General features: G+C 39.7%; 1 protein-coding gene across 4 annotated transcripts in view; it reads right to left on the bottom strand.

Moving 5' to 3' along the window:
* Window positions 1-12,856, bottom strand: part of tcf12 (transcription factor 12) — an 83,232-nt gene that overhangs the window by 50,477 nt on the left and 19,899 nt on the right. For all 4 annotated transcript variants that reach the window (XM_063476023.1, XM_063476041.1, XM_063476012.1 and 1 more), the window contains exon 5: window positions 10,098-10,200. In XM_063476023.1, the coding sequence (XP_063332093.1) occupies window positions 10,098-10,200 (103 nt within the window). The remainder of the gene's footprint in view (window positions 1-10,097; window positions 10,201-12,856) is intronic.

Genomic DNA, 12,856 nt, shown 5'->3' on the forward strand with positions numbered 1-12,856 from the left:
AAAAAAAAAAGCCTGAAGGGGATAAATCTTTTGATGAGTACTCTCTGTGTGGATGGCACTGCATGAGGGCATAAATTGTAGTCACCATTTAAGAGAGGTTTGTTGATTTTCAAGTTGGAATTTTGTTGGTTTGTTGTTTTTTTTTTACCTTCCCACCCCCGTTTTCATGGCAGTAAAGAAAAAAAAAGTCTCACAGAGCCATGCTTCGCTCTACACTTCCCACACTTCACACTCTCGGGGCTGTGCCAGCGCAGGAGAAAATGTCAGGCATTGTCAAGTGGGAGTAAAGGCGAAACAAATGTTTGCATTTTATTATCCAATTACAGTCCACTGCAGTCCAACAAGACGGGAGTGTAACATTATCTAGTGTTTTGTTTGCCAGCACTCCCAGCATGGACGCAGGACGCCTGGGCAAGCAGTTGTGACCGTGGAAAAAAATGGAGGCGGGAGTTAGAGGAGGGGTGGGCAAGAGAATTAACGAGCACTGCCGGCCAGGCTTTCTGTGCCTCGTCTCAACAAGGACCCAACTTCTGAGGTGGTGGCCAATCGGTTTCCCTCCAATCAGTTATTGGAGGGAAACTACAAAGTTCACTCAAAACCTGACCTGTCCGTGTTGAAGAAATTGATGTGCGGGAACCAGGGGTCAATTTCATGCATTCTCCAGTTTAGCTGGTAGAGTTAGCAAAAAAGAAGATCTAAGGATGAATTTGTCACCCATCTGTGCCCAACCTGAGTTCAAATACTGCTACCAAAGGGGATTTTATCAAAACTGGTCCAGACGTTTACGTGATGAATGCAAGCACAGCTCTAATGTTTTCAAGCTCTAATCTTTAGAGCTTGAGAAAACGTTAGTCCAGAGTTACCTACCAAAGCTCTCAAGACAACGTTTTTTTGTTTTTGTTTTTTTCATGTGTTCTTTATTTGTGATGGCTACAGTGTGCGACAGGTGTGTACAGCAGAAAATGCTGACAGGTTAGATTATGAGCATGGGGATATTAATTTCAAATGGCCTCCACTGACAACAACAGGAGCTTAGCCCGAATGATCGAAAGACAACATCTGTAAATATCACCGGTACTAAAGTCAAAGGTGACGCTGTATAACATTTCAAAACTAAATAACACATATAAGGATCATGTGAAAAGTTTGCCTAACAATCTCATTTAACTCGTTGTACATCAAAGCTACAGACATATAACAGTGCTATCAACAACGCAATGTGAAGCAATAAAGTCAGCAGACTTAAAGTGTTCCTCTAACATCATTTCTTCTGAATGAATCATTTCCCTTTTAGTGTTGTGCTTGTATTAAATAATCCCCCAACATTCCTCTTGGCATCAGCTGCAGGCAGAAAGAGACGAAAGCAACGAGAGAACGGGGGGAGGGGAGAGCGATGTGGGATATACGTGGAAACAAGTACAATGAGGAAGGATTTGGATTAATAAAAACTTCTTTTATGGGAAAGTTTTAACACAGAATTTGACTCTTTTGTTGTGCAAACATCTGCAAACACATGTATGCAATTAAGTATCTTATAGCCTCGACCTTGCAATTTCAACAAGATTAAGTATTACGAAAATGAACTAAAGTGACTGAAAGCAGCAACATTAAGACACCTTTGCACTGCTGATAAATATAACTTTGGCACTCTAACCCCTGCAGCTGTCTCTCAGAGACTTATTATGTCATCATACCTTAGCTATACCACAACTCTTCTATCCTCTATGGAGAGACGGCCCTCGAGGCCTACTCAGACTACAGCTGATCCTCTGCAGCTGGTCAGCCTCACCAGTCACATGCTGGGGGCCGGGGCCTAAGGAAGCAAGGCAGGACGGCGCGGGGTAGGGCCGAGAGAAGCGAGGAGGCGGGGTGGGCTGGGATGCGTGGGGAGATGTGGGCGGCACGGGTAAGGAGGAACAGGATTTGGACCCTTTCAGCTCGTCTTCAGCTTTCATGCTCCACTGACCGCAGTAATAGATAAGCACACCCTGCAGCTCTGCATAATGACCGGCTACAGCCACTAAACTATACTACACACATCCCCTCGTTTTCCCTTCTCTCGTCTCTGCTTCATCAAACACACACAGACACACACACACACACACACACACACACACACACACACACACACACACACACACACACACAGTCTATCTATGCCACATCACTTTTGATAAAGCAATAAGTGTAAAAAAATATTTGAGTCCATATTTTCTGCTCTTATTGTGAAAGCTTGTAGTAAACAGTGTCTGTGTGTATGTGAGAGAGTCTGGGTATGAAGAGGGAAAAGGGAGCAGCATTGGCAGCACCTGTGACCCAAACTGCACTGCACACCTGAACAGCACCTGGCCACAATCACAGCCTGGGTATGAGGAGGGTCTCCTGTGGGACGGCGCATTAGCACATGACACCTGCCCCAGTAAAAACACACTGGGGATGCCAGTGTGAAGTGGGATTTGACACTTCAGGGAAAGCCTTGAGGAACAATTAGACATGAAAAGGCAAAAGTCTGGAAGGGATGAATTCTTTCTCAGTGCGAAACACTAATCAGTGCAAAAAAGAAAAAACTGTTGTGTCTTCTTTGTACTTTAAAAATACAATCAAAATGTTAAGTTCGACTGGTTACAAAGAAACAATATCACAAATTTTGGTACTAGCTAACATTACTTCTGTTTTACCAGCAGCATGCTGTTCCCATGTAAAATCTCTAAAGGGTCATTTCATATACAATCATGAAAAATATAATAAGCTGACACCTGCAGAATCACCTTTTTTTTTTAAATTATCACAGACATGCTAATTTTGTAAAATTTTTCAAGTTATCAATCTACAATAATATGTTGTGTTAGTTTTAAAATTTTGAGCTTTTCCATTTTTTTCTTCCAACATGTTTGAACCTTTTTTGAACCCATTTTTTCAATCTTTAACTTCTTATACACAGGATATATCCACATGAAATTTCCAGGGCTGAAAAACACATTTAAGCTCCATTACAAACTGCAAGCAAACCAATTCCACCCACTCGAAGTGTCACAATCTAGAGCCAAAATTTCATTTTCATCCAGCATCTTTTTTTCTTCCTTTTTTTTCCCAACCGACTTCAAGCATCTATCATGAGGCAGATCACAGTTTCGACAGCAAAACTGCACCAATTTAATATCTAAGATCTGGGGTAACAGAACCGAGCACCGGTAAACTGGATATTTGATCTATTATTATTTATTCATTATTGTAGGGTCCTTACCTTTCAATATAAAGCGCCTTGAGGTGACTGCTATCAAGATTTGGCGCTATATAAATAAAACTGAACTGAACTGAATCTGCTGTGTCACATTGAAAAGTGGAAAACTTTAAAGGTTTATAATATCACGTGGGAAAAGTGGCTGCTGAAATCAAGTCATATCATATAAAATCTCCTTTTTTATCTATATTTATCATCAGGCTCATCCTTCAGCTCTGATTTTCTCTGTGTTAAAACAGTTTTCTAATATCCTCATATTTTGATAGAAGCCTTCAGTGCTTGACTGAAAATTGAAGTTTTTTTCTGATAGTGTTACGAGCTCTTGCTCTGTGGGTTTATACTGTCATCCTGCTTCTATTGGAGGCGATGTGTAATCTTGGAATCGAATGCTTGTCTTTTCCATTTACACCGATCAGGCATAACATTATGACCACTGACAGGTGATGAGAATAACACAGACTATCTCTTCATCATGGCACCTGTTAGTAGGTGGGACATTTTCAACATTTTCTCCTCAGAGTTGATGAGCTAGAAGGATGAAATATGTCCAAGCATAAGGATTTAAGTGACTTTGGCAAGGGCCAAATTATGATGACTAGACGACTGGGTCCTCTACAAAACTGCAGCTCTTGTGTGGTGTTCCCAGTCTGCAGTGGTCACTATCTAAAAGTGATCCAAGGAAGAAACGGTGCTGAACCAGCAATCGAGCATCTGTGGGATGTGCTGGACAAGAAAGTCCAATCCATGGAGGACCCACCACAAACCTTACAGGACTTAAAGGATCTGTGGCTAACATCTTGGTGCAGATACCACAGCCAGCCTGTAGGGGTCTAGTGGACTCCGTGCCTCGACAGGTTGGGGCTGTTTTGGCAGCAGAAGGGGGGACCAACACAATATTATGCACGTGGTCATAATTTATCCTGGATCAGTGTATATTTCTATCATGAAGGACCTACCAACTTTACGAAGCCTGGGCAGAAATCTTCATTGTTACCATGTAGAGCTTGTATCAGCACTCACTTTTCATGGGATGATCCTGTACTGAACTGCATCTAACAATGAGCTTCCACTGAATAGAACAAAAATAAAGAGCTACCATGAAAGCAACAAGAAACTGTTAAACAATCATTTTAGAAGTTATAGTCTTCAAAAAAAAAATGTTAGCTAGCACTTAAATCCATCACACTAAAAGAAAGCTACTTTCGGCTGCTGCCTTGTTCACAACTGTTACCACAGCAGGTAGCTCCCTTCTCTTTGAAGTGGCAGAGGTCATCTACTGATTGGAAGGTGGAAGATGGTTCGATTCCTGGCTGCTTCAGTCTGCATGCTAAAGTATCTTTGTTGCATCCATCAGCGTGTGAATGTTAGATAGAAAGCACAACAAACAACTATCCATCTTTACAAATATTAAATACAAATATGTGAAGTCCTATAAGTTTACAGCAGGATGAAACAAAAGAGGAGAGCAATAACTGCCAGGTCATCAAGTGAAAGTCACGTGTGTGCTGACAGACTGGGAGGACGGAGCACGCGGCCTTATGCATGCGGCTTTATGCATGCGGCTTTATGCATGCGTCGATGACAGTATTAAGCTGATTAATTGTCATGCAGGGCTAAAGCCGTATGAGTAATATACATGAAGCACACCAGAGAAACGTGAGTGGAGAAACTACAACTCAGCAGTTGTGATATCACGCCTCGGACACATGGCCGGAGAGAACTGATGCTAAAGCGGTCCACAGATTCACAGCGAGATCCCACATAAAGCCCAGCTCACAATAAACACGGGCATGCCTTTGGCTCTTCGTTTTGAAATGAATGCTTCAGTATATGTGGGTGTTGTTGTGTGGAGAGTAAAATCAAAATAAACACATAGAAATCCAGACGATTTTTATTTGACCTTGTTCGTATTGACAAACTTGCAACTACAACTGTGATTCTTTTATGTTTCCCACTCTCCAATCACAGGCCGTGCCTTTAAATCCAAGCCAAGGCCACCCTGAATGGAAAAAAGACCTTAAAGCACAAGAAAGAGAAAGACTGTTGTGAATTAACATAGCTTGTAATTTTAGCCTGAAAAGCATTAAATAAATAAAAGAACAATAGGGAGGCCTGGAGTATTTTTATTATTCCTTTGAAGTCCCTATAATAAATTTCCCCTACGTTATTTTTAAACTGACAAATGGCAGCTGTGAATAGCTTCAGTTCTGTCCTACTAATTTTGTGACTTTAAAGCTTTATCTAAAGTTGCCACACTTAATGAAAAACAGCATCAGTCCATTGAGTAAATAACAGCAAAAAGGCAAACGCTAAGCAGTGCAGACTCGAAACACAAAGAAAAATAAAGGGGCAGAGTGCAGCTCTTTCAGTTTTAGCTCATCGCCTCTGGTAATTGCTTGAAATCAGCCTCCCCTACAGACTTTCCCATATCGAGCTTACATCACAAGGAAAAAAAAAAAACTCTGCTGGTAATTAAACGAAACCATTCCTTGTCAGGGCTGTGAACTGTTGGCAATCCATGTGGCTAAACATTTAGAAAGAGCAAATGAGAACCGGCCATCCACTGCAGGGCGAGCAGAAGACCTGAAGTGAAGCGCCACGATGAAAGAAACATAAATGAATAAAGGTGAAGACTCACTCACACACACTCTTCTAAGCTGCTTTTCCTCTGACAAAAAGCTAAAATGCAGCGTCTCTTTACTGTTTACAAACTGAGAATTGTTTTCAATCCAGAGACGATTCTGAAATTAATCGTGGCACTAAGAAATCGATTTAAATCCTAGGATTGCCAAATGTTGCTAGCTCTGATACTATTACTTATGCAACAAAGTACGAAAATCTAACCCATGCTTACAGAGCTTTCACGGAATCAGTTTTCCAATCACAGCAATTAATCATTAAGTAAATAGTCCATGCATCTACGTGACTGCCAATAATTCCTACCAGATCACACAATGTGCTATGAATGCCCTGACTAACAAGTCTGTCCAAGTGTAGCCTGTGTACTTAATACATGTTATGAGTGGCTGAGTCACACAGACTCACATGGCTGAGGCTGAAAGTTTGTCTGTTATGTTCTCTACACATGAACAATGTGGCTGCCACCTGTCGGGCAGTACGACGTGGATGGCGTGACGGCGAGTAAGAGGATTTTAGCACGAGTGAAGCCCGTAGCCTGCCCTAACTCGAACCCAGCCCCCCCTTTAGGACAGCAGCATCACATGATCATTAGGCACTCAAAGGCTCCCCAGCACTAAACCAAAACACCTGTTCTTCAACTTCAATCATTCCTGATTAGGCGGGAAAAAACCCCTGTGATTTGGAAAAAAAGTTTGCTAAATTTCTGTTTTAAAATGAATGATAAAAATAACAGAACAAACCACTTCCTGCATCTATATGTTACCCATAATAACTTGGAACCTATGCCTTCTCGAAATGAAACTTAACGGAAAAAAATATATAGATTACTGAGAGTTACATGATTCTGAAACACTGAAAACACTGATAGATTATGTTTTACAACCCTGCAGTAATAATGAACAGTAATAACAGGAACAGTTATGTATGTGTTGTGGCTTGTAGGAGTAGTTTACAAGTGCAGAGGTCTACTGTGCATATGCAGTGTGCAGTTTTCTTGTGCAGATTTTTTCTTCCTAATGCAGGAAGTATAAATGTTGCAAAACTGAAAAGAGAATTTGGTTAATAAAATACTTTTAGTTTCTGAATCCCAATATTATCATGCTCTAGATAAACTACACATTCAAGCACTTTCTCTAGATTTAATCTTAACCACATGCAACTTCTAATATAAAAATTTCAAACACTGTATAGTCATTGTCTGTCTCGCTTATCTTCTGATGCACACAATTACTTTTATTCTCGAGTTTGGTTGGCAGTAGCAGCTTATTTCACACAGGCTGTGGATTTTACAGAAATGTGAGCAGTGTGTACTCTTGCTTACAGTAAAAAAGAAAGTGCTCTATTAGAGCTAAAAAGCACTATATGAGTGCATAAGGTAAATTGTAGTGATCTTTAAATAAATACAAATTAAATCTTTAGCTTTTATCCAAGTAGCAGTATGACTTCCCAATTAATGGGCAACAGGAAAGCAGATGGGGGCATAGGACATGAAAGATATTTTAGTTGGTATTTTTGCCAAGGGAAATTTCCAAGCAGCTTTTCTCATACAAGCCTGGTTTAGATCTACTGTGTTGATAAACTAGACTAAACAAATCCATGTAAACATGGAAATGTCATTAAGAGTTATGGACTGGGAGCTTCCGATTAGGAACAATACACTGACTGAGAGGCAGGAAATATGAAGTGGTCCTCAGGGCCCTAACACACCATAGTGACTGCTGACCACCTCTGGGTCGTTTTCAGATGTCTGCAGCCATTCACTGGGCACAGTTTGTCTGACGGTACAGCAACAGTTTCGCCGACTCAAACTCAAAATGACAAATTAATGGTAGAGGACTTGAGACAAAGCCCTCTGATTACCTCTTCAGATCCTCTAGCAAATTAGTTTCCAAGTTTATTCTCCACGTTTCACATTCTGTCTTTTTCTCTCTTTGACCAACAAACTATAATTTTACCACTATTGGCAATGATTGGTATCCAGATTACAGACAATGTGATCTTAACCCAACAGCATATCTTGAGGATCTGAGTATATGCCTATAGTCTAACCACACATGAAACTCCAGCAACACTGGAGGCCCTGTCTGAAGCCCTCATGCAAAAACAACCCAGGAGTTATACAGGAGGAATAAAAAAGAAAAGTAAGGGAATGTCATGAATATCAGTAGAACAGTACAATTAATCTTGTCCTCAGCTTTACTGTTTTATTTATTTGATATACAGAATACAGTGTATAAATATAATATATATGAATATAAACATTTTACACACACACAAAACGCACATATCATTACAAAACATAAATACAAATAAAATAAAACAAACAATAAAAAAACAATTAATATTCAACTTCTAAGCTCTGTTAATAAAAGAATAAAATATTTGGTGCACAAATGAGTCTGCTGTGAGGAATGACACCTGTTATTTTAGCTTTAAGTGACAGGTTATCTTTTTCTCCAACTGTCTGTAGTGTTGCTGCATGTAGCAAAAGACTCCCAGCAGTTAACAGACATTTATGAAACTTGGTTAGCTAGCATTACCCAACATTCTGTTCTGTGGCATACAGTTAAAAATAGTTTCTCAAATTATGTTTATTATTGTGCTATGATGTTTGCCATTTTTAAGATGGTTAGTTGTGGGTTTTTAACTATGTTATTTTTTTGCATCATATGATTAGAACATGAGTAAGAAGGGCACACATTATAATAGAGATTTCATCCAAATAGACTCCATAGCACTCCTAATAGCCAAAAATACATTAAATATAAACCCGCACATAAGCCTCAGCAGTAATTTTGTCTGTTCACTGGTGTTGTGGTACTTTTACTTTTCTTCAATCCCCCTCAAGTCTCCATTTTAACTGCATCTCAACCATTTAATCTCCAATCTATTATAGTGGCGTAAAAAGCCAAACTTCATGAAAATGATGTCACTGCACAAATATTTACAGTCCCAACCATATATTTCACTACTACATAGTTGTTCTATCCTGTGCATTTATGAGGAATAACCTTTCAGACATGGCTTAATGAGGGTGCTGAAAACTATAAATCCGTGCAGATATTACTTCTGGAAAAACAATTTAATAAGACCACAGTCATCCTGAATTCCCATCCTGAGATAAGCGCAGGCAATTCCAAGTTTACAATCATGTTGCCCAACTCTGACATATCACTGCGACAGATCACATCCATATTCTGAAGCTGGTGAGCGCAATTACACACACACAGTGGCAATGGGTGGAGAAGCAGTCATGTGATCAATTGCAGGAAAGATAACAATTTGTTTCATTCAGTAGCGCCCATTTGTGAACTAACCGCTGTGCTTGGAAACCAGTCTCCAGGGCCATTACATAATGGGCTAAGCTGTAGTTAGCCATAAAACTGTCGAGTGGTTACACATCACAACGATGCCAGGCCAAAGAGCTGCACACAGCTTTTAACCGCTACAATAGCAGAGCATATTGTAAGCCAGTAACACTATGTCTTTTAAAAAGTGATGACAGAGTATTAAAACTCAAAGTACAATGTGTTTGGGGAAAGTGCGTCCACCTGCTTGCTTGATGCTAATAATAGGAATGCAGAGTAAATCACAACAAAAAAAACTTGGAGAATAAAAGCCAAGAAACACTACAGTAAAGGTTCAGAAATCTAACAAACTAGTAAAATGAAAGCCAAACAAATGCAAATAAATAAATATATATCTTTTGTATGAGCAAACCAGATTGAGCCAAAGGAAACGCAGCACCTGAAAAATCCAAAGGCAAACACAGCAACAATCCCAAATGAACACAACTGTATGATCTACTTTCAGTTTAAAAGTTTGTTTCTGTTTCACGGTGGGGTCTTTGATACAACAGTCTGTTTAACCCTACACCCAAACAATACATAACTGTGCTGCTGCTGGAAGCTGCTGAGGGCAGTTTTGATGTCTAGGACACAGCTTCTTATGACGGAAACCTATACTGATGGTGTGACTCCTAGCCTGGGGGAGGGTCATCTCAGGAGGAGGAAGAGGGAGATGTGGAAAGGGGAGGGGGATTAAAGAGAGGAAATAAAGACATGAGGGGAGAGAAGAAAAATGTCCTGTAGCCTGCAAGCCTTTCAGTCCTGCTGCCTCCAGTAAATGATGTGCCTTAATCTCAATCAGTTTTTTAGGATGTCTTTCCACAACCAAAGGGCATATGAGGGTGAGTTGAAAGGAGTCACTTACTTACCCATTATGTTTGAGTTCATAAAAGGTGTTGGGGACAATCCTTCATGGGACACTAATCGACTGTCACTCAAATGATCGCTGTAATGAGGGCTGTCTGCGAAGCCCTGGGGGAAGAGATCAGAATATTAAGCACATTAGTAGGCAACTTTGATAATTGTGTGCTATAGCGTACTCCTAATTAGCAAGGCGAGAACACAATTGATGCCAATAAAATCTGCAAGAGAAGCCCAAAAATTTGAAGAGAAAGATGGTTCACATTTAAACCCCCAGTATCTGCCATAAAAAATACAAGAACTCTATAGATGTTTTAGTAACCTCTCATAACAAGCCGCTATGTCCATTGCTTTTGTGATCCACTGGAAATTACCATCGTAAGGAAGGCTACACGAAATCAGTCAAGAAGAGGATGTTTTAGTAGCTAGCATAAAACTACTAGCTAAGTGGTAGTGAAACTGTAAAAAGTATCAAGTAAATTGGAAAAGTAGAACTTCTGAAGTAAAAATTGTATTACCTCTCAACAAGCAGTTGGCATCCTCCATGTAAACTACATGCACCATTCAAATGCTACTGACCAAAGCAATCACAACAAGGCCTTTGGTCCAGCATCGCGTACTTCTTTACGATCAGTCTCACTTAACGACAAGTCTGGCACACATTTTTCCACTAGCGACCAGTGACTACCAAAAGGCCCCTGTAAGACTGAGGCCTTACTGGTCCTGGGCCATCAGGCTGTTATATTAACCCAAGAGATTTTATCATGTATTACCATTATTTTATGTACAATAAAGTATATCATGCAAACGTAATTCAAAACCAAACTCTTTAACCCTCTAACACCAAGTGTGTCATATATGATGCATACTTTTTTTTCCTCGCCAAAAAATAAGAAAACATAAGAATTTGCACAATTCATTTTTTAAGCAATAAATTGCACATAAATGTCAGATGTAGCAAAAATGATACAAATGAAAATTAAAACATGGAACTTCATATTTCTTTTCTTGTCTTTTTATTTGATTCAAGTTTCAATAAATGCTCCAGTGTTGTTGTTGGATTTTTTTTTTTGGCAATTATTTCTTAGTTCAGGCTTTACATGGTTAAAACAGGTCTCCAAATTCCACAAACAGGCCACCGACTTTCTCAGTATAAGACTCTGTGCTGCCATCTTAAACCCAACAACTCTTTACCTTAAATTTATCTATAGTTCTATAAAATCAAAACGTATAAATCCAGTTTCTTAAAGTATTCTGTCTTATTCAGTCATTTTGTGCAAGTCATAAAGGGTCTGTATACCATTTCATGCTTGCAGATGGTGTTGTTTAACAGAAGAGGAAGAAACACAGATGCAATCCTCCACCATTTCCAGGTACCTGCAGCTTAAAAAAATTGCCTTTTTTTCTCCTGCAGCTTAACAGTGCCTTTTCATGACAGTTATCAGCTTCAGGAGCTCAGGTCTAAATATCGGTCACAGTATGGTTTTTGAAAACTTGGGGTCCCATGTAATAAAAGATGCTTCGTTACAGTGCTAATCCCAAGTCCTGTGAAAATCCTCCTGTGCTCCAGTAAAATACATCTTCCCAAACTACATTAACTCCCACCAGAGGGACCGAGCAGCAGTGGGCTTGCATTTGTATGGAGCTATTTTCACCAACTCATACCCATTGCATTCAACATACAGTTTTAAAAAAAAAAGTAAATCTTATTATCCATCTTTTCTTGTGAGTGGATGGTGATGGAGTAATTTCAAAGGCAGGGGAGTGTTGTGCTGTGTCGAGGGAATCCTCAGAGATTCCCTATTGTGCTCCTGCCAGGCCGCGCTCACTGTTAATCACACCATGAACCGACTCAATAACAACAACAGCCCCATGAGAAGCTCTAGCACACATACACAGACTTACACATACGGAAAGCATTTCTTCTCATATACAAGTAAAAAGCATCAACCTGACCACTCTCTCCAAGCTTGCTGACCAAACTGTGAAATACTGAGCTATGATCAGCAGAAAGTGAAAACAATGGTTAAACAATAAAAGTAGATTCTAATCATAAACATAAACATAAAAGCATATGAAAAGCTCTAGTTTTTTCTTCCTTTTTAAAATTTGTGCAAATATCAAGGAGAAGAAAAAATGTGTGGTTTCACAGACACTTATAGGTTGAACTATTTCTTGGCTGGGAACACACCAACTTTCAACAGTCTCTGCTTGTTGCCTGGCAAAAACTGCTCATGGCCAGAAAACAATCTGACAAAAGCTGATATCAGACCAAATTGTCAGCTCGTTAAAACTGTTTTCATCCTCAGTCTTACTGCATCTACTCCAAACAGTTTCCAGGGGAGAGGGGATTTGGTTTTCCCTCGTCGATCACTAGAGACCAATATATCTGCCTGAATCTAACATGAGGTTAAGTCACTATGCCAACATACTAGTTTAGCCAGGACTTTAAAAGTGTGGCAAAGAAAAAAACAGTTCAGTAGCCATGCCTCATGGGTGAAGATAATAAGTGAGCACTGGCAATTTAAAATTTCACTTTACGAGCACTTAGCTTGGCAACAAGTAGCAAATTGTACTTCCACTAATGGCCATTTGAGGCTGGCTTCAAAAGCGAGCCAATCCCCACAGACTCTCTGGCTAAAATGCCAAACTTCAGCTATGAAACAAACACGTTTAGAGCCTGATACAAACAAATAAGTTTTAAGGTTTTAAGGATAGTTTCCCCCCTTCCTAACAACTGCAACAAATCCATTTGGATTTTATGAAG

The sequence above is a fragment of the Pelmatolapia mariae genome, linkage group LG1 (assembly GCF_036321145.2).
Source record: "Pelmatolapia mariae isolate MD_Pm_ZW linkage group LG1, Pm_UMD_F_2, whole genome shotgun sequence".
Classification (NCBI taxonomy): domain Eukaryota; kingdom Metazoa; phylum Chordata; class Actinopteri; order Cichliformes; family Cichlidae; genus Pelmatolapia; species Pelmatolapia mariae.